Consider the following 19,924-nt stretch of genomic DNA (forward strand, 5'->3'; position numbering starts at 1 on the left):
CAACACCCTGGCCCAAGACATGGCAGGAGAAAGAACAGGTTGAGGGGCAGGAGGTAACGAAGCCACCCCCCCTTGCTCAGGGACCACCCCCGTAGGCCCCTCCCTACTGGCCCGAGCCCGGGCAGAAGGCCTAAGGGCCCTCCTGGGGCGCGCAGCCGGCGGAGCCAAAGGGGCAGTGGCAGGCCTCTTTTTTGGGGCCATCCCAACTTCCCAGTTCCACTATGCTAAGAGCCACCCAACTACCGATGAGCAAACTCCCCACCGTCTGATTGGCAAGCAAAGGTCTCCCACCACTGGGCCCTACCTAGGGCCAAGCACTAGAAAGGGGAGAAGCCCTTGCCGCCCCCCAGGCCCCTTCCCTCAGGAGCTAAGGGAAAGCCTCCCCACAGGCAGGCTTTAAAGGCCCGAAATTTTAAAAGGTGGTTCCACCAGGATCTGAACCTCGATTAGCAGATTCAAAGTCAAGAGAGCGAACAATTGCCCACAGAATTAGCTACTACCGGGGACCCCAGAACCAAGCGCCCCCCCACCGCGCCCTCCTCCCAGCCGGGAGGAGGTTACCAGTCCCCCTCGGGCCCGAGGGGGATCCTCCGAAGAAAGCTCCGCAAGTCCTGAGGCTTGGAGCCTCCCACGACAGATCCGGTGAACTGCAGCCTCGAACTCGAGGAAAAAAGACTTTTCGCCCCCTCGGTCGGCCACAAAATGGCGGCCGCAACACGAGGGCAACCTAAAATGGCGTCCGAGCAGCACTCAGCCGAGTGTCTGCTCTTCAGCTAGGTCCGGGCGAAAAGGCTTTCTTCCCGGCCTGCTGCCCCTTAAATAGGGCCAGCAGGCCCCGCCCGGACCCAACGTCATGCCCAGCCACGTGAGCTGAGCATTCTCGGCCGAAATCTCGCCTCGCGAGATTTCGGCCGAAAACAAGATGGCGGCCGCCATCTGAAGGGTCCGAGTCTGCCCGGCCCTTCAGCAACAGCGCCGTGGGGCCGGTAAGTCAGCCGGCGATATTTTCAAAGAAAAATCAGAAAGTCCAGTTGCCTCTTGCAAAAAGCACCTTTGGGACTATCAATCTAATTAACAATATTATTCAGTTATTGATTGCATTGCAGCTAGGTCTTGCTATATTCCTCTTCACTATGAAAATACTACCATTCATTCTTTGTTTTTCATGTCCTGAACAATAAATATTCTGATCGTCTGACTGAAAGGATCCAATTCCAGTCGAACTCAATTCATTGATACCTAAGATGTCAGTGTGTAATCAATTCACTTCCCTTTTCATTTTGTTCAATTGTGCATTTGCAGCTTTGGAATCTATTTTTCCCTGCATGGTAACATCAGCAACTAAATATCCCAAAGGCTTTCATCTACTTACATTTTAATATTCCAGTAAAATCCAAATTATTTCTCAGCAACATATAGAGTGCTTTCCAACCTGAGAGGGCCACCATCCAACATTATGCCATGAATCATTTTATAATTTTTATCCTTGTGGTTTTCTTGGTAAAATACAGGGATGGTTGTCTTCTCCCATTCAGAATAACATGATGCCTGTAGTGATTATGCTAAAAACGTCTCCATTTCTATCATCCTGCTTTGTACCAATGTAGGTGTTTGTTTGCTTTAACCAATCATTTGGGATGAACTTCATTGCTTGGTGAGCCTGCTGGGATTATATGATCTTTGCACAAACTCTCGGTCTTCTTTGCCCTCCCATCCCAGGTATTCCTTGCCCCCACCCACAAAAATGAGGCTGCTCAATAGGTCGGGGGATCCAACTCAAAGCACATGGGAAAGAAATGATGCAAAGGAGCTTGATTTTTGCCTGTTGCTGGGTCAACCTGTCAGCAGGCTAATTCTCCAAAAGTGGGATAGCTTCAAAACCAGTGTAGTGGGAGAAGCCAGAGGCATAAAAGATCATGTTCAAAACCAGCCTGAAGCCTGAGGCTGCAGAGAAAAGCATTCCAGGAGGGGGGGGGATCTCCCTGTGCTTTTCTATGGATGAGGCAATTGAACAGCAACATAGATGTTGCTGACTATTTCACTCTAAGCTCCTCCCTCTTTCTTTCAAGTCATGTGACTTCAGCAGTACTCTTATAACTCCAGAGCACGGGAGCAGTTCCTTTATAAGGTGTGGAAGGCAGACGGATCAGTAGTTGATTATAGGAACTGAGCCATCATGCAACTTTTATGTTGTGTCCACCCCAAAGAGCTGCTACAGCTCTTTCTCAGGCTATTTGCAGTTGGGGGGGGAACCCTCTGTGGCCTGACAGGCAGATATGTTTTCTAAATAATCCTCCCACCCCGCCCATGTAAGGTTGGGCCAACCCTCCTTTCTTAACAGCCTATAGACATGGCTCTGTCATCTGGCTTAAGGGCCCAGTGGGGGAACAACAGAATGGAGGTGGTGGATTGAGTAACAACAGAAGACATCTTCTCCTACTCAACTCTCATCCTCCACATGTGTTCCTAAATTTTAATTTTTGATTTTAATGTATTTATTTTTAATGTATATGGATAGATATATTTTTATGACTGTAAGCCATCCAGAGTTGCCCTATGGTGACATGGGAGATCAATCAATCAATCAATCATCGTACAATGTACCAAAGAAGGCACCTGTTTCAAAAAGAATCTTCTAAAAGCAGAAACATTAGCTTTTAATGGCAATAGTACTTCAAATTATATACCATTCCAGAGTTCAGAGTCAGCATATGGCCCCGAACAACCTGGGTTTAAGGCAGGGCTGATGGGTTACATTTACCATATTTAATCATTTATGCCGTTATCCCCTTATTGCAAAGACAGGGGATCATTTTAATTGATACTTGAAACTTCACAATGTGGTTTGTATTAGCCAGATGACTACCATTTATCCCTAAATAATTACCAAATCTTTCACCCAGAAACAAAGCTATTATTTTTGTGATATTCCCAAATCTTTAATCACCAGGCACCTCTTTGTGATAGATGGTTAGCTTTTGTCAAACAGCAGCGACAGCCTTTCAGCTGCCAGGAGTCCATATGGGTTCCTAGGTAATAATGCCAGCTCCTAATTGTTGTTAATTTGCAAATGGACACATGGTATTCATCACTGGCTGCAGGGAAGCCCTGCTCATGCAAAGATGGATGGACGGTGCCTCCTTGTCTGCCCATGAGTAGAGCAGAGAGGCAGAAGTAAAGGATCCAATGCAGATTCTCTCCTGATCCAAATTGGGGGAGGGGGAGGGGGGAGGAGGCCTACAAGACAACAAAACCAATTAACACACACCCCAATTGTCAAGGTTGGTGTATGGTTTGATTGGATTGTGTGATTATTTTATTATAAGGGTTTTAAATTGTATTTTTTAAAAATTGGATTTGTACACTGTTTATGTTGTTGTGAGCCACCCCAAGTCCTCAGAGAGGGACGGCATGCAAATCTAATAAATTATTATTATTATTATTAATTATTATTATTATGACACAGAATTTTAGTTAAGACAACAGGACTTGCAAGTTTGTGGCACACCCTTCACAAACTTTGGGCAAGATGGATTACAATCCTGTTAAGTACACCATCCATCATGCCCGTTGTATCAACAGACGTGACACAATTTTTGTCCAGTTCCACATGTTCCTGCCCTGAGTGACACCAGTGGACTGGCCATCCCAGTGATTCAGCTCTTGAATCACTCCCGAATCTTCAGTCTCTCTTTCTCATAACAATAATTCTGATGCAAGTGGAGAAAATCTCTTCCTTTTTTTCCTAATCAGGTCTAAACTCTTTCACTGCAGCCTTCTATAGATAAGTCCAATGCCTTTGGAAGCTCCATGCAGAGTCTGGAGGAAGTATCTCATTAAGCAGATGATAAAGGATCTTCTCAGTTGCTTCCTAGTAGCGCGGAAAGCGTGCTGAGCTCCTGCTCAATTATTCAGCAGCTGAGCTGTAAAGTCAAGCAAGCTGAGTGCTATCTAATGGGCCTCTCCGGTACACCCCCAAGCTTCCTGCAATTCCCAAATCTACCATTGCTAGGCTGTAAGGCAGCACCTTTCTCTCAATTCCTGGTGCTTTCCCTTTCCTTTATCAGCTCCAGTACCATTTTTTCTTCAAAGCTGCCAATGGCTATATTGTTTTTGTTTGCTTGCTTGCTTGCTTGCTTGCTTGCTTGCTTGCTTGCTTGCTTGCTTGCTTGCTTGCTTGCTTGCTTGCTTGCTTGCTTGCTTGCTTGCTTGCTTGCTTGCTTGCTTGCTTGCTTGCTTGCTTGCTTGCTTGCTTGCTTGCTTGCTTGCTTGCTTGCTTGCTTGCTTGCTTGCTTGCTTGCTTGCTTGCTTGCTTGCTTGATCGCTCGCTCGCTCGCTCGATTGATTGATTGATTGATTGATTGATTGATTGATTGATCAATCGATTGCTTGCTTGCTTGCTTGCTTGCTTGCTTGCTTGCTTGCTTGCTTGCTCGATCGATCGATCGATCGATCGATCGATCGCTCGCTCGCTCGCTCGCTTGATTGATTGATTGATTGATTGATCAATCGATTGATTGATCAATCGATTGATTGATTGATTGATTGATTGATTGATTGATTGATTTATAGGCTGCCCTTCTCCTGAGACTCAGGGCGGCTTACAACATATTGATACATAACAATGGAAGAAATCGAAATTAATTAAATAAAACAACACTATAAAACATCCCTATAAAAAAAACCTTAACTTAAACATATCACTTACAGCCCATACAACTCTGTCATATTTCCAACAGTCAGACCATAATAGGGGCTGGCACCAACTAACCAAGTTCAGCAGTCCCACGACTGCTGGCATAAATGTGTTTTTAAGCTCTCCCGGAAGCCCGGGAGAGTGGGAATATTGTGTTCATGACTATTGTTCTGAAAAATACAGGCCAAATCTGGATTTGGAAAATTCAATGTACATAAAGCCTTTCCCCCCCACCCCAAACATAATTCTGATCTTAACAGATTTTAACAAATTTACAGAGTTGGAAGGGACCTTGCAGGTCATCTAGTCTCAGCCGCTGCCCAAACAAGACCCTACCTCAGTATTGGGCTGCAGCCTGGATGGTCAGGTGCACAGTTGTGGTTGGAAAAATGGAGCTGTGCACACAGCTCCAGCCGACTGGCGTTGGGGCACACACATGTAGAAGCGTTGGTCAGTAGCGCCGGCGCCAGGCTGTCCTTTCCTGCCCTACATCTGCCTCTTACCCCAACTACTGAATTATTGGACCCAGAATGGAAGAAGGCATGGAAACTAGAGGAAGGGTAAATAGTGGAGAACAGTCTACGGAGAGGAGTGGCATACAAATCTAATAAATAGATAGATAGATAGATAGATAGATAGATAGATAGATAGATAGATAGATAGATAGATAGGTAGGTAGGTAGGTAGGTAGGTAGGTAGGTAGGCAGGCAGGCAGGCAGGCAGGCAGGCAGGCAGGCAGGCAGGCAGGCAGGCAGGCAGGCAGGCAGGCAGGCAGGCAGGCAGGCAGGCAGGCAGGCAGGCAGGCAGGCAGGCAGGCAGGCAGGCAGGCAGACAGACAAATAAGATAGAATCTATGCAATCCTGGGAGGAGGGGAGAACTGTCCTTCTCCCAGAGAACATTGGAAATATTCAGATGTTTAGGAATCAGTAGAGTTAACAATCAGGAAATTCGGGACAAAGTTTACATTTTTATACATAGCAGAATTAAATGATGGTGTTTGTTTTTCCAATTTGTGGCCATACATTAGTGTAAGTAACTTTAATTGGGGTGAGGTTAAACAACTAATAAATAAGATTACCAATGGCTATAACGCAAGGATGGTGAACCTATGGCACGTGTGCCACAGGTAGCACACGGAGCCATATCTGAGGGCATGCGAGGTGTTGCCCTATGTCAGCTCCAGTGTGCGTGCATGCACTGGCCAGCTGATATTTCATCCTTCTTTTCAGCTGTTTTTGCTCTCCCCAGCATGTTATTGACCAGGAAAGAGGATGTTGGACTAGGTAGTCCTTAGATCTAGTTCAGTAAAGCTGTTCCTATTTTCTTAATCTTTGACTCCTTTTTTATTTCTACTCCAGTATCCTTCATTCTCATATTTGTCTATTCATCTCATCTGCTCTTATTATGTATCTTTTCCTTTCAAAATGTTGACTGCAGTTAGTTCTTCATAAGAGTCTCTTTCTCCTACACACTCACGGGGAAGTGCACTGTCCCTTGGAAAGAGACTATTGGAAGAGTGACAAACTTACCATGGAGGTGTGGTGAGGGAAATTTTGATACAGCGTTCAAGGCTGTTTGTACCTTAATGCAAAGCGGTTCCCAACTGAGCATCATTCTGCAGAGGGGTCAAGCAAAGAGAACATGTACAGCTGATGGTAGATAATCCAATCAGTTTGACTGACTAGGAGAGGTAATTACGAGAACAGCAATGGCAGTGCTTGCTAAGATGATTTTTTACCAATTGAATTATAGGCCATGAATTGGCCTTAAGGAGATTAGGTTTTTTTCTTGAGATGAACAATTTATCAGGCTACAGTTCCGAGGATATTGATCTTCAGTGACATATTGTACACATATGCATGAGCTCTTTAGATCATGGAGTCACAAGACTAAAATAACAAACTAGAAAAACAAGATACTGTTTAAGATGGCCTTAGCACAAAGGTTCACTTTTTGCCTGCTTGTGTAAGATGCATTCCTGCTTGCTATTCTCTTGTTTCTCCGCTCTAAACCAGAGTGGGACTTTGTGTAACGTTTTGCTAATACAGTACTGTATACTGTAGCTCACTGTAGGAATGCCTAGGGTCATTTCCTCAGCTTCCCAAACATTCCTCCATTATTAAGCAAGCATTGCTTGTATATTTAATGTCAATACAATGGCATACAAATCTAAATAATAAATAAATAAATAAATAAATAAATAAATAAATAAATAAATAAATAAATAAATAAATAAATAAATAAATAAATAAATAAATAAAAATTAGAAAAAGTGGAGATTAGGGTCAAAGTATCCATTTTTCTCTCCCTCATCCAAGTCATGCCTCCACTCCATCCGCTTCTAAGAAAGAAAGGAAGGAAGGAAGGAAGGAAGGAAGGAAGAAAGAAAGAAAGAAAGAAAGAAAGAAAGAAAGAAAGAAAGAAAACAGGCTAAGGAGTTATGGTTATTGTAATGATACACTAGCACCACCTTGTGGCTTCAGAGAGTGCTGGCAGATACATTGGCGTAGTTCAGATAAGAAGTTAGAGAGGGCGTGTGTATCTATATATAGTATGGCTATGGCTAAAGGGCCATAACATTGTGGAATCTGAAAATCAGATAAAACTTTGGACTGAACTCCACTAGAAGATAGATAATGACAATTGTCAGATGACTAAGATAACACTGTACAATTTTATTTACTGGTTTTAGAGTATATATTGACTTTGATAGCATATAATCAATTACTCATTCAGTCAATCATTCATATCCATCGGTAATTAAATTATATGATTTGATGAACAGAACAAGGTCATTCAGAGTTCAGATGACACTTAACTCAAGGATAACAGGATGACTTGGAACAAGAGTTGCAAAAGACGACTTGTTAGAAATCCAGGACTAGAACCATGTGCAGGGAGAAATGAGACTCACCTTTGCAATTATCTCAGGGACCTTTCTTTGAGGGGTATGTGGCAGAATACAATCCATTCTGCCACATGCACAAATAGAAGGCAAGAGCTACATTACTGTAGAGGAAAATCATCTATAACTATAGAACCATGACCTTTCCGATATACGCCGATAGTACCAAAGCGCTTCTATGGCAAGCAAAATAGCTCTTGGTACTCTCTGTGCCCATAAAACTGCTGTTGGCTATTAGGAAGATAAGAACATAAGAAGAGCCATGCTGAATCCGGCCAAAGCCCATTGAGTCCAGCATTCTGTGTCCCACAGTGGCCCACCAATTGTACATGGGGATCTTGAGTAGAAAGAGAAGGCAAAACCCTCCCTTTCCCTTGACTCCCAACAAATGGTACTCAATAGAATCCTGCCTGCCTCAACCAACATAGAGGCGGCACATGGACATCCGTTTCAATAACCACCGATACACTTGGCATCCATGAATCTGTCTAATCCTGCCTTGAAGCTATCAAGGCTGATGGCTGTCACGACCTCTTCTGGAAGTATAATTCCATAAACCAACGACCCTCTGGGTGAAGAAATATTTCCCTTTATTTGTCCTCACTTTCTTACCTATGAGCTTTAGGGAGTGCTCCCTCGTCCTAGTATTGTGTGATAGAGAAAAGAATTTTTCTCTATCCACCTTTTCTACCCCATTCATGATTTTATACACTTCGATCAACGCCCCTTAAATGCCATCTTTCAAGGCTGAAGAGACCAAGACATTGCAACCTGGTTTCGTAAGGGAGGTGCTCCATTTCTTTGATCATTCTTGTTGCCCTTTTTTGCACTTTTTCGAGTTCTATTATATCCTTCTTGAGATGCAGTGACCAGAACTGTACACAGTACTCCAAGTGTGGTCTCACCATCGATTTGTACAGAGGCAATACAACACTTACCGACTTATTTTCGATTCCCTTCCTAATCATGCCAAGCATGGAATTTGCTTTTTTTACTGCTGCTGCGCACTGGGTTGAAATATTCATTGAGCTGTCCACCAAAACCCCAAGATCCCTTTCTTGGGTTGTCTCCGAAAGCTTGGTCCCCATCAGTTGGTAGGTATAATTGGGGTTCTTTGCCCCAATATGCATAACTTATGACTTATAAAAACAGACAAACAAATGAATATCCACATAATTCAGAGACAAGCCCAGTCCTGTGTTACGTTTCCGAAAAGGACCAGCCAGAGGCCTCAAGGAAATCCCCAAGTGAGGTTTGGGGATTTTGCTCATTTGTCTTTGGTCATTTTATACTTTGGCTGTAAGTCCATTTCTCTGCAATCTTTAGCAATTGTGAAAATGTTCTTCTTCTTCAGATGGTCCTTGCAACTATAACAAGTAATTAGACTCCATCTAGCACTGGAAAAATGACTAGCAAACAGCTGTCCATTACATCTGTTCCAGACCTTTGCTGGTCAATCACTTTTTATTAAATAAACCCATGTACACAATGTTTATGTTTGCAATTAATGTCCTACAGTTAGAAAGCTCACGATACCTTTTTTAAAATATAAAAGAAAGAATTTTTCTTTCCCTTTCTTTATTAAACTTCTTCAGAAGTCGAGAGAAATCCAGTGCTGGCCTCCTCGAAGAAAGCTACTTCCCTACCATTATCTGGAGATGGGACTCTGGTTTGGTGGAGCTGAATATGATATAGCATATAGTTTTACGTTATTAAAACAGTCTTGCAAAGGCTGGTACTCTTGCAGCATTGTTCTCATTAGATGACACAGAGAGCACTTCTGGGAAAGTCAATACTCTAGACTGTGGTGGAGAACTATAACTATGAGTCTGGCTCAAGAATTCTGGGAGTTGAAGTCCACAAGTTATAAAAGGGCCATAGTTCCCCACCTCTGCTCTAGACAGTATCTAAAATCACTGAGCAATCTAGCATTATGCTGAGCAAAAAGCTATCAATATGCATCTTGAAAAATTTAGTTAACAAATGTAGGTGGCCACCCAATCCATGTATGGTAATACCGGGTGGTGTAGGGCATTAAAAATCCACAACATAAAAACCCTGCCTCCCCACTTCTTCCCCAAGGCAGCAACCTGTATAATCACACTAGCTACCTGGCCAGTTCCATAGTAGTCTTGTATCCACAGGCCTGCTGACAGAACCACATCTTCAAGGCCTTCCACAAAGGTAGCAAGTTGGAGGCCAATCTTCTCTTGGGGGGAATGATATTTCATAGGGAGGGAGCCACCACTAAGAAGGCCCCTTTTGGTTCCACAAGATGTACATTTCCAATAGATAGGACTTGCAACATATCTTGTCCTTAGTGAATCAGGTAGTTGTAATTAGAGAGAGGCAGTCCTTCAGATAACCTGGCCCCAAGCCACATAGGGCACATAGGGCATCTTAAATTGTACCCAGAAGCAAATAAGCAACCAACACATCTCCGGCAATAAAGATGACACATACATGAATCTAGGTTTGCACAAGCTCTTTGAAGAGATATGTAAATACTGTTTTTATCCAGAAGGTTAGAAATAAGGGAGAATTATGGTCCAAGGTTGATTTCTCATGGAATTAATTTCAAAACCAGGCTTTGTGGGACACACAAGGAACATTAGATGGGTAAAAAAATGTGAGAATTAGTCCTCTGTGCTAAAAGATCAGATCAAATCAGAATTTTTAAGAACTGGAGATGCCCTTGGACTTTGGTGCAGCATAGGGGGGGGAAATTGGAAAATATCTCCTGCCAGCTTGATAACAGGCAATGAAATAAAACAGCCACTCCAAAACCACAATATCTCTGCTATCCCAGGGCCCCTTCTAAACTTAGCATTAGCGGTTTGTTCTCTTTAAGTGCATGCGATATCCAGCATCATTTCAGTGATCACCTTTGAAGAGTTCTATTTCTTTAACAATTGGAGGGGAGGGCTAATCTGAATACAGTACTATCTGAACCATGTAGCATCAACAAGAAAGCTTGATCAACACATTGTAGTGTCCATGGTATTTTGAACACTAATAATGAAACCTTGATTCACATTCCATATGAAATCTTGGGGGGGGGGGGGGGGTTTAGACCCAGCTTAATTTCTTAGTGCTTTCATAAACACCGTGCTCAAAGGATTATTCCTAGATTATTGTTCATGTGAATCTTGAACAAAATCTTAGAGTTTTCATAGCAGTAGAAGAAATTTTCAGGACTATGTTTTGTGTGCTAATTGCTGTTTCAGTTGATGTCATAGGTATATATTTTACTTGTCAAACCAGAGGAGCTGATGTTGACTGGAAATTGGAGAGTACAGCAAGAAGGAACACGATGTAGCTCCCTTCTCTTGGGAGCAGTTGCCAAATATGAAAAACAAAATTCTGCATTAAAGAGACTTTGATCAGTTCTCGTAGAACTCTACTGATATTTATGCTACACGTAGCTGGTTTCCAGTCCTGCATCAAATAGAGAAATAAAGGTGTGGAGAAGTCGTTCCTGGATCCCATTCTTAAATTTTAGGGACATTTATCAAGAATCCTTACTATCTACCTGACCAAACCTTTTGACTTGGTTATTCATTATGCTTCCAACTGGCAACAGACTGCACTTATAAAATTGTATACAGAATACAAGCATCTTCTCCTATATGGAGATATCAAAAGTGGAACAATTATAAATGATACCTATATCTGAAGAGTGTTTATCTCTTTCCCCTCGTTAAAAATGGTGCATCAGGTTTTTGCTCCCCGTGGAGCTAATTTTTTTTTGGTTTGTTTGTTTGTATCTATGTTCCTTCTTCAATTCTTTTTAAAGCTCTGGAAGATCCTAATTATACCTTTCACAACCCAGTTCTAGTTTAGTTCTTGGTGAACATTTCACATCCAGGTTACATATTCTGACTCATTGCCAAATATGAAAAACTTCAGGATTTCTAAAGGTATTTTCCATGTTCTCTTTAAGATGAAGCTCAGGATTTGTTGGGTAATTCACATTTACAGTACTCTTACAGAATGTCTGAACTACTAGCCCTTAAAAATACTGTATTGTTTTTAAAAGGGCATGTGTGGTATTGAGGAATCAGTGTAAGATGTTTAATTTGGGATAACAGTTGTGTACACTGTATGAACTCAGTTTGTTTTTACTTTATTTTACAATGGAATATTTGCAACTATAGCCACAGCTGAACAATTCCTTAGGTCACCAGGACGACTTCATTTCAACATACATCACAAATATCACATGCATATAAAACAAAAGAGGGCTTCAATTGCCTGGTGGCACCTGCTATTATGATGCCAAGACAGATGCTCCATGCAGTTCCTCAGCAGACTTCCCAAATATGGTACCTCCTGATATATTAAGACTACAACTCCTAGGATTCCTACCTAGTCTGGAGTTTACCTGGTATGGGAAAGCTGGCTTTGGACATTATATATGTGATGTTCTCTTCAATGCCCATAAGGGGCGCTTATTGACTGTATATTCCACAGTGAGATTCACAAGAAAGGATTCCTACCTAGGCAAGTTAGGAAAGATTTTGGCAATATTAGTCTTTGGGATGAAGAAATGACAATTTGGTAAAATTGCTCTTGAAAACTACAGTGGACCATGGGGTAAGCTGCAGCCGAAATGGAATTATTTTATTAATCCTAGTTGTAACAACAATTATCAAAAGTAGAAAAAAACAAAACTTAGAAGCTACAAAAATAATATAAATCTATCTTTAAAATATCACAGTGAACGATACTTTACACATGTAATACAATAGTAAGTAGCCTTCCATAGCATCAGAAGCGGTCAGTAGAAATACAATATTGTATAGAATGCATATCTTGCTCAGACCTGACTCAACAGCATCCCAGCTAACCACATCTGCCTTACTTGCACTCTGCTTTTGCCTTGAGAGCAGAATAAGCAAGTAGCTATTTCTATGGCCGTAACATAATGAAACATTTCAAAAGAACATTTCTGCCCAATTATATATTTAGAAATTCAGGCCTTGCTGGTCCACATGATAAAAATCCTTTTGAGTTAATATTCCAGAACTATGTGATGGGATAATTGGAATTTGAATGGAATAAGCCCAAAATTTTCCTTACCACCTAGGTTAGTGTTTCCCAACCTTGGCAACTTGAAGATATCTGGACTTCAACTCCCAGAATTCCACAGCCAGCAAATGCTGGCTGTGGAATTCTGGGAGTTGAAGTCCAGGTATCTTCAAGTTGCCAAGGTTGGGAAACACTGGCCTAGGCTGCCATAAACCTCTTTTGAACAGGATTGTTTATTTAATTATTTGGACACTGAAAGGAAACGTGGAATTAAGTAGGCAAGAACTGGTTGCGAAAATAATCTCGTTATGTACAAAATTCAAGCTGACGTGCAGACACAAATGAGATATAAAGACTGTTGGCAGGAAAGATTCTGGAACAGCAAGGAATGTGACTGGAAAAACTTGAGAAATATTTTTATCTCTGATCTGATCTGACCTCATTGGGAATGGGAGAACTTTCATAAAGCTTTGAGCAATTCAGAAGAAGGGCAGATAAGCATCCACCATGAATAATCACCTTCCTATATCCTCCCTCATCTCAACACTGAGATCAGATTAAAATAGCCATAATCACTAGTGTAGCCATTAACCTAGTGTCTGGATGTCATGGAGTTGGAAACCAATACAATTAAACAAGAGGATGCAATAGTAATGGACGTTATCGTAGCATAAGCATCAATCATTTCACTTGGTGGTCTTCCTTGCATCTATGAAGTAAGGATATCCTTAACTCTAACAAGGGAAGAATAACGCAAATACCCTTTTCTGCAATTCCCAGTTCCTTCATAAGACTTCCATCTAGATCCTGCAAACATTTGGGCTCCCATACGTGTAGATGTAGGGACGAGCAATTTTCATCATGGAATAGTCCCACCTTGGAAATGGAAGAATACATCCCACATGTTCATTCATTATTTCGCACAAGCAGAAGCCAGGGAAGTACAGCCCCTAACAGAGCAACAGCAGAGATAAGGAAAACAGCCATCATAATAGGTGTCTGGAAGCAGCCCATTCCAGGACATGTTTGTGAGGTCTCTGATTCAGCAGCTTCTCCGTGATCTTGAGCTATGGTAATATAGTCCTCTTCAATTAGCGGCATTCCATACTGAGTAATAATGAAGATATGAGGTTCACGTTCCAGGCCACTGGGCCGTACAACAGAGTCCACCATAGGATACCTCTGCAAACCTTGGTGTCTGTCATAATTGTGCAGCGGCAAGAGGAAATGGCTAGGAACCACCAAAGTATTTGCAGAGACGGGTGGCACTCCACAGGTGAGTGGCAACGAGGAAGGTGAGAGAGGCAACTCCAAAGTGGATGGACTCAGGGCCGGCTTGGAAGGCCAGCAGTCCTTTTTATTGCAGAGGAAGGTCACAAAGCGACAGATGGGACACGTAAGGGAATTTTGCAGATAGCCTTCTTCCTGTGACAGCAGGCACTTGACCAGACAGTCATGGCAAAATGTGTGGCCGCAGCTCAGCATCCGGCGGGACACTTTTGGAGACTGAAATGTTTCATAGCACACAGGGCATTCACCCAGGGGGACGGCAGGGGCTTCTTTGCTGGTGTTGTTCTGAGACATCCCTGCCCTCTGGGATCACTTCTGAATGAAAAGCAGAGCAAAGAGATTTGTAATCAAACAGCTACAGAGGGAAGGAAAATATGTGAATGTAACACCAGACTTAATTCCAAGCAGTTGGGAGGAGCTGCTGTCCCAAACTGTTCCATCCTTGTGTGGATCCACAAAGCTGCTATTTAGGCAAGGCTGTACAACCTAATGTAACCTGAGACGGTATTTGGTCCCACAAAGCCTTGTACATAGCCCTTACAACCCTACCAAACTGGCAAAACAGGGAAGTCATTAAATTCACGGGAAGGAATCACGTCAACTGTATTTTATTAATGTAATTGTAAATCCTGTTTATGATTTTAACTCTCACACACACACACACACAAACATACACTTACTTTCCTAACTCATTTGCCAGCCAAAATAGTTTCATTTAACTCATTTTTTCCTATATCCAAGTTAGCTAACAAACAACAACAATATAATATAAATTACTACCCCACCACTACCACCACCTTTCAAATTGCAGCAAAATTTAAAAAAAAGAGAGGGTAAAATTAACATTAGCTACCCCCAATCTAGTACTGCATTATTTGTTTGGTATGACACTGATGTGTTACATAGTTACATACATACATATCAAAAGATGCCGAAATAAGCTTCATCCATGGAGATCATTTAAAGGAGATTGTTCTCTGAGGCTCCGGTGCTTTCCCATGAAGTATGTCCTCAGAAGTATCTTCTTCCCAGGCACCCAGCCTTCCCCAACCACCTTTCCATGGACTTAGTCGTTCTAGGTCAGATCTTCCCAGCACCCTAGAAATCAGCATGCCTATATAACTAGAGATGGTTGCTGGGTGGCACACATTAGAACTATGCTGCGTCTTGCATCAGAGCTTTAAGAAGAGCAAGTTACCTGAAGGGTGGCTCCCAAGGAGTGAATGTGGAGAAACTTGTTTGTGAAGTGAAGTTTTCTCCTTCTCTGCTTGGTACTTGGGGAGGAGTCACCAGGAAGATACCATTTTTTGGGCCCTTCTGTGCCATGCCCATTAGCTGAAATACAGTATACTGAAACTAAGCAACTTAGATCCATTGTATCTTAAACTTGTTTATTTCTGACTTATTGGAGAGCTAGGCAGAGGATTTGTTACTCTGCTATAAAAAAGGAAAGTCTATACAAACCAGAGCACGGCTACCATCTCTGGGAAGCAAAAATTCAGATGGAAGCAGTTATTATTAATTTAATTAAATAATATTAGCAACCTTGGGATTGGTTAGTTAGTGCCTAGATGTCCCTCCTCCCACTTTTTAATTTTTAACTTTAATTATTCTGCTCCTGTTTTAATTGCCTTCTGGAAGAATATAATATTTATACGATTTTTATCTTTTAATTGTACACTGGCCAGAATTGCTCTGTTAGTGAGATGGGCAGCCTCCAAATTTGAGATGTAAGTAAATAAATAAATTTCAGGATGTTGTTGCTATTGTCCATAGTGACCATAAAAAGGCTAGTCTGATACTTGGGAGAGCATGCAAAGGAGCCCAGATACAAAATCACAGATCTTCTAGTAGAGTTTGAAAATCTGCATGAATTCTCTGGAAGTAAATGTCACCATGTCACTGATCAATACAAAGCAGATTGCTGCATCAGTTATATTGTCTGCAACAGTTCATACATAATGTATTGGGCCTGACTTGGTGGGATATTCCAACAGAATACACTATATGTAGTTCAGAGTTGACCTGTAAAGTTGTTGGTACTCTTCTAGCTTGGTTGTTTACTTGCGGGCTTTTCATTACTCAACTAGGTAATAAGATCAGTGCAAGAGGCTGATGTTATCTAGTTCAGTTAATGAAATGTCTGCAAGCAAATAACCAAGCTTAGTAAAATATGTATGAACTTGTATGTTTGTGTGTGTGTGTGTAAATCATAGGTTTGGCTGGCTTACTACTATATGGTAAATGTAGCCAATTTTGACTGTTCAACAGATCATGGTAAAATAAACCATAGCTTATCATGATATACCAAATTTCATATACAGTACAGTTAGGTCCCACAGAGTCGGTCTTCTCCAGGTCCCGTCAACTAGACAATGTCGCTTGGCGGGGCTTAGAGGAAGAGCCTTCTCTGTGGGGCCCTCTGGAATCAGCTCCCCCTGGAGATTCATACTGTCCCCACCCTCCTCACCTTCTGCAAGAATTTGAAAACCTATTTATGCTGCCAGGCTTGGGGTCACTAGACCCTAGTCTCTGGCCACTGACTATGTGGAATGTTTGTGGTTTGAATCTGAAGGAAAGATTTTAAATGTTTTAGCTTTTTTAGAATGGTTTTAGATTAGTTATTTATATTAATTGGATTTCAGATGTTTTATTGTATTTTGTTTTTCTGATATGTTGTGAGCCACCCTGAGTCCATGGAGAGGGGTGGCATATAAGTCAAATAAGTAAGTAAGTAAGTAAGTAAGTAAGTAAGTAAGTAAGTAAGTAAGTAAGTAAGTAAGTAAGTAAGTAAGTAAGTAAACAAACAAACAAACTTCAGTGGTCCAGAATGCAGCAGCTGTTTGCCCTATTGTTTGATTGGATCAAGTCACTGTATTTACATAACTAAAATAATTGTTTGCATTTTTGAGCCTTAATTAAATCCTTCTAAGTTAAGGAAAAATTACTGATTGGGAATTTTGGAAAACATTTCATATTCAAAACTATAAATGAAATGATTGAAGATTAAGAGGCATCTCCTCCCATCTTGACATTAAATAAGACCTGTATTCAAGTACTCAATCATCTACATTTAGACTGCCATTTCCTTGCCAAGGCCAATAGATGAATTGGATCAGTCCTTTGAATAGGATTTAGGGAAGAACATGGAATCCTCGTCAAATAAGTGGTGGGAATTTTTACATGGCATTGCTCCATGTACTTTATATTCCTAAATTCAGTTCTTTGGCATTGTAATAAACAAAAATTAGCAGTCTCCAGGCCATAATAAATATGCTTCACCAGATGTAGAGTTAAGATCAGGCAAAGGTTCCCAGTGCGCTCCCAGTGACCGACGTGGGCGCACGTACATCCAGCATGCATGTGTGCACATGCATCAGTGTGACATTCGGTTTCTGCACATGCGCAGGAAGCCAAATCAAGTGCAAGGACTCACTCTCACAAGAAATGTCACTGATTTTCGGCAATTTCTTTGCTTCCGCGCAAAAGCAAAAACCCACCGAAAATTGGTGAAATCTCATGCACACAAACATCCTCACGTGAGATTTGGCTTCTTGCGCATGCACAGAAGTAAAATCTTATGTGGGCGCACGGGCACCCACCAGTCACGCGGACTGAGCGTGCAGCTCCATTTTCGCTACTACTCTATAGAGTGGGACATACTGGCTGGAACCCATTACCGATTAAGATATTTGGGAACTAAATCCTTTTAAACAGGAAAGAGAGCCTCCTCAAGCCCAGCCTTTTAACCCAACATGGTGTAGAAATAAACAAATAAAAAAAGAAAAAGAAGAACCAAATTAAAAGCATCATTTTCACTCCTACACAACATAAGTTGTGCATAAGCGCACCACTGTGCCTACCGCCCCTGTCCTATTGTCTTCTTTTGTTACTTTTTATCATTATTTATCTAACGTTTTATTTGTACAAATTACCACCCTATAATTGTTTGACAAAATAAATAAATTAAAAAAATTTTTTTTTGATGTATTTTATATTTGGAAACATATTTGATGCAAAGGAAGAATGCATACATTTTAAAAATGAATTTTAATAGTTTTATCCAGAATGACATTTGTAAAAGCAATGCTAATCTATTAGGAAAAAAACCTGACAATATACCTTATGAATGGAGATTTATCCATAATTGTCATAAGTTTGTTATCTCTGTTGGTGGTAGTGGAGGACTATTGGGTTAATTTTTCAGCCAAAATGAATTCTCATATATTTAAATACTTCTAATCCAAAGAAAGATTAGCTTTCCAGGTTTCTGCAGCAGCTGAAAACAGGAATCGAATCAAATGTTTGTATTCCATTGATTTTTATAGTTAGGAAAATGAATCGCAAAGCAAAAACAGGATTGATTGTGAAAGTCTGTTGAGTGATTTTCTTATTTCTTCCTGAAGGATTTGCCAAAGGAATGATTAATTGGGCATTGTGATCAAAGATGACAATAAGTATTCATATGTTTACAATCCCACAAACACAATCTAGCCGTAATCTTCTTAATAGTATTGTGACACTGCTAGGATTTTATAAATATGATTCAGAAATGAGCAATGGTGAATTAACTCATATTCTACAACTGTCACTCTTTTCTGTTTTTTTGTCACTACTGAAAAGAAACACTATCTCAATTTCTGTCATCTAGGAAGATTTTTTCAAAATAGTTTTTATAAAACAGTTTTAAAAACAACATTAAATACAACCACACATAACATCATAACACCATATACCATAAAAAATACTGTATATTTTACCACATACCATATTGGTGTACATACTATATTTTTGTATCTCTTACTCTTCAATTTATATTCCTAAATCCTACATATAATTTCTTCTTAATATGTAACATCTTATCTAACTATATCCACCTATCACCTTGTTTTCATGCATCTATATACATTAATACAAATATCCATACCTGTTTTGATTTATTTATTGTCATACAATTATCTATTAATTTTATTTTTATTTTCCAGCCAATTACCGTATACCATTTGTTCCATATTTTATAAAATTCCATTTCCTCTCTGTTGTATATTTCCATACTTAATTTATTCATTTCAGCACATTCTAATATCTTTTTAACTACCATTGTGCTTGAAGAGGCTGTTTGTGATTTTCAAAGTTGGGTGTAAATAATTCTAGATGCTGTCATACAGCATCTAGAATTATACAGTATCATATATTGGTTATTTTTATTTATTTTTCCTTTTATGATCCCTAACAAAAACAGTTCCAGTTCTAGTTCTATTTTTTGTTCTATAAATTCCTCTATCCACCTTTGAATCCTTCTCCATATTTTTTTTTTTTTTTGGCCTCTGGGCATGTCCTCCACATGTGGTAGTATGTCCCCTGATTTTGTTTACATTTCCAACATTTAGCTGTTATATTTGGAGATATCTTCAACAATTTTCCCAGAGGTAGGTACCATCTGTAGAACATTGTACAGATGTTTTCTTTATAGGGAGCTGCCATTGTAAGTTTATAATTTTGATCCCAAATTTTCTGCCAGTACTCCAATTCAATTGTGTAATCAAAATTTTGAGCCCAAATGTACTTCTTTTACTGTTTCCTCCTCCATTTTAACAATTGATAGACAATTGTAAGCTTTTCTTATCATTTTATCTTCAGTTCCTGTTAAAATTTTATCCAGTTCTTGATATTCTTATTGAAATCCAGATTGTGACCTATCTTTTTTATACCTAGATTGAATTTACAAGTAAGGCCACCAATCTATTTTTATTCCAGCCAAAGCCAAATTTTCTTTTGATTTAAAATTATTTTGTTCATCCAATAGATCGTTATAGGTCACTTTCTTGTCCAAGTCTAAAACATTAGAGTAGATTGTTGCTTCCATAGGAGATATCCATTTAGGAGTTTTGATTTTTTTTTTCTTGATCTCCATCCAGTCTTCTAGTAGTGCTCCTCTTACATGGTGTCTCTGAAAGTACTTATGAGATTTGTATTTTCCTTCCGAAATAAAGGTGTGCCA

At 40.5% G+C, this 19,924-nt stretch overlaps 1 protein-coding gene across 1 annotated transcript; it reads right to left on the minus strand.

The window, feature by feature from the left end:
• Window positions 1-11,707: 11,707 nt before the first annotated feature.
• Window positions 11,708-14,930, minus strand: RNF222 (ring finger protein 222). The gene is made up of 3 exons (XM_070735916.1): window positions 14,842-14,930; window positions 12,848-14,238; window positions 11,708-12,707 (listed from the first exon to the last, which is right to left on the minus strand). The coding sequence occupies exon 2, from the start codon at window positions 14,215-14,217 to the stop codon at window positions 13,540-13,542; it is 678 nt and encodes a 225-aa protein (XP_070592017.1). The 5' UTR covers window positions 14,218-14,238; window positions 14,842-14,930; the 3' UTR covers window positions 11,708-12,707; window positions 12,848-13,539.
• Between the last annotated feature and the right edge of the window lie 4,994 nt (window positions 14,931-19,924).

Source organism: Erythrolamprus reginae, chromosome 2 (genome assembly GCF_031021105.1).
Source record: "Erythrolamprus reginae isolate rEryReg1 chromosome 2, rEryReg1.hap1, whole genome shotgun sequence".
Taxonomy (NCBI): Eukaryota; Metazoa; Chordata; class Lepidosauria; order Squamata; family Dipsadidae; genus Erythrolamprus; species Erythrolamprus reginae.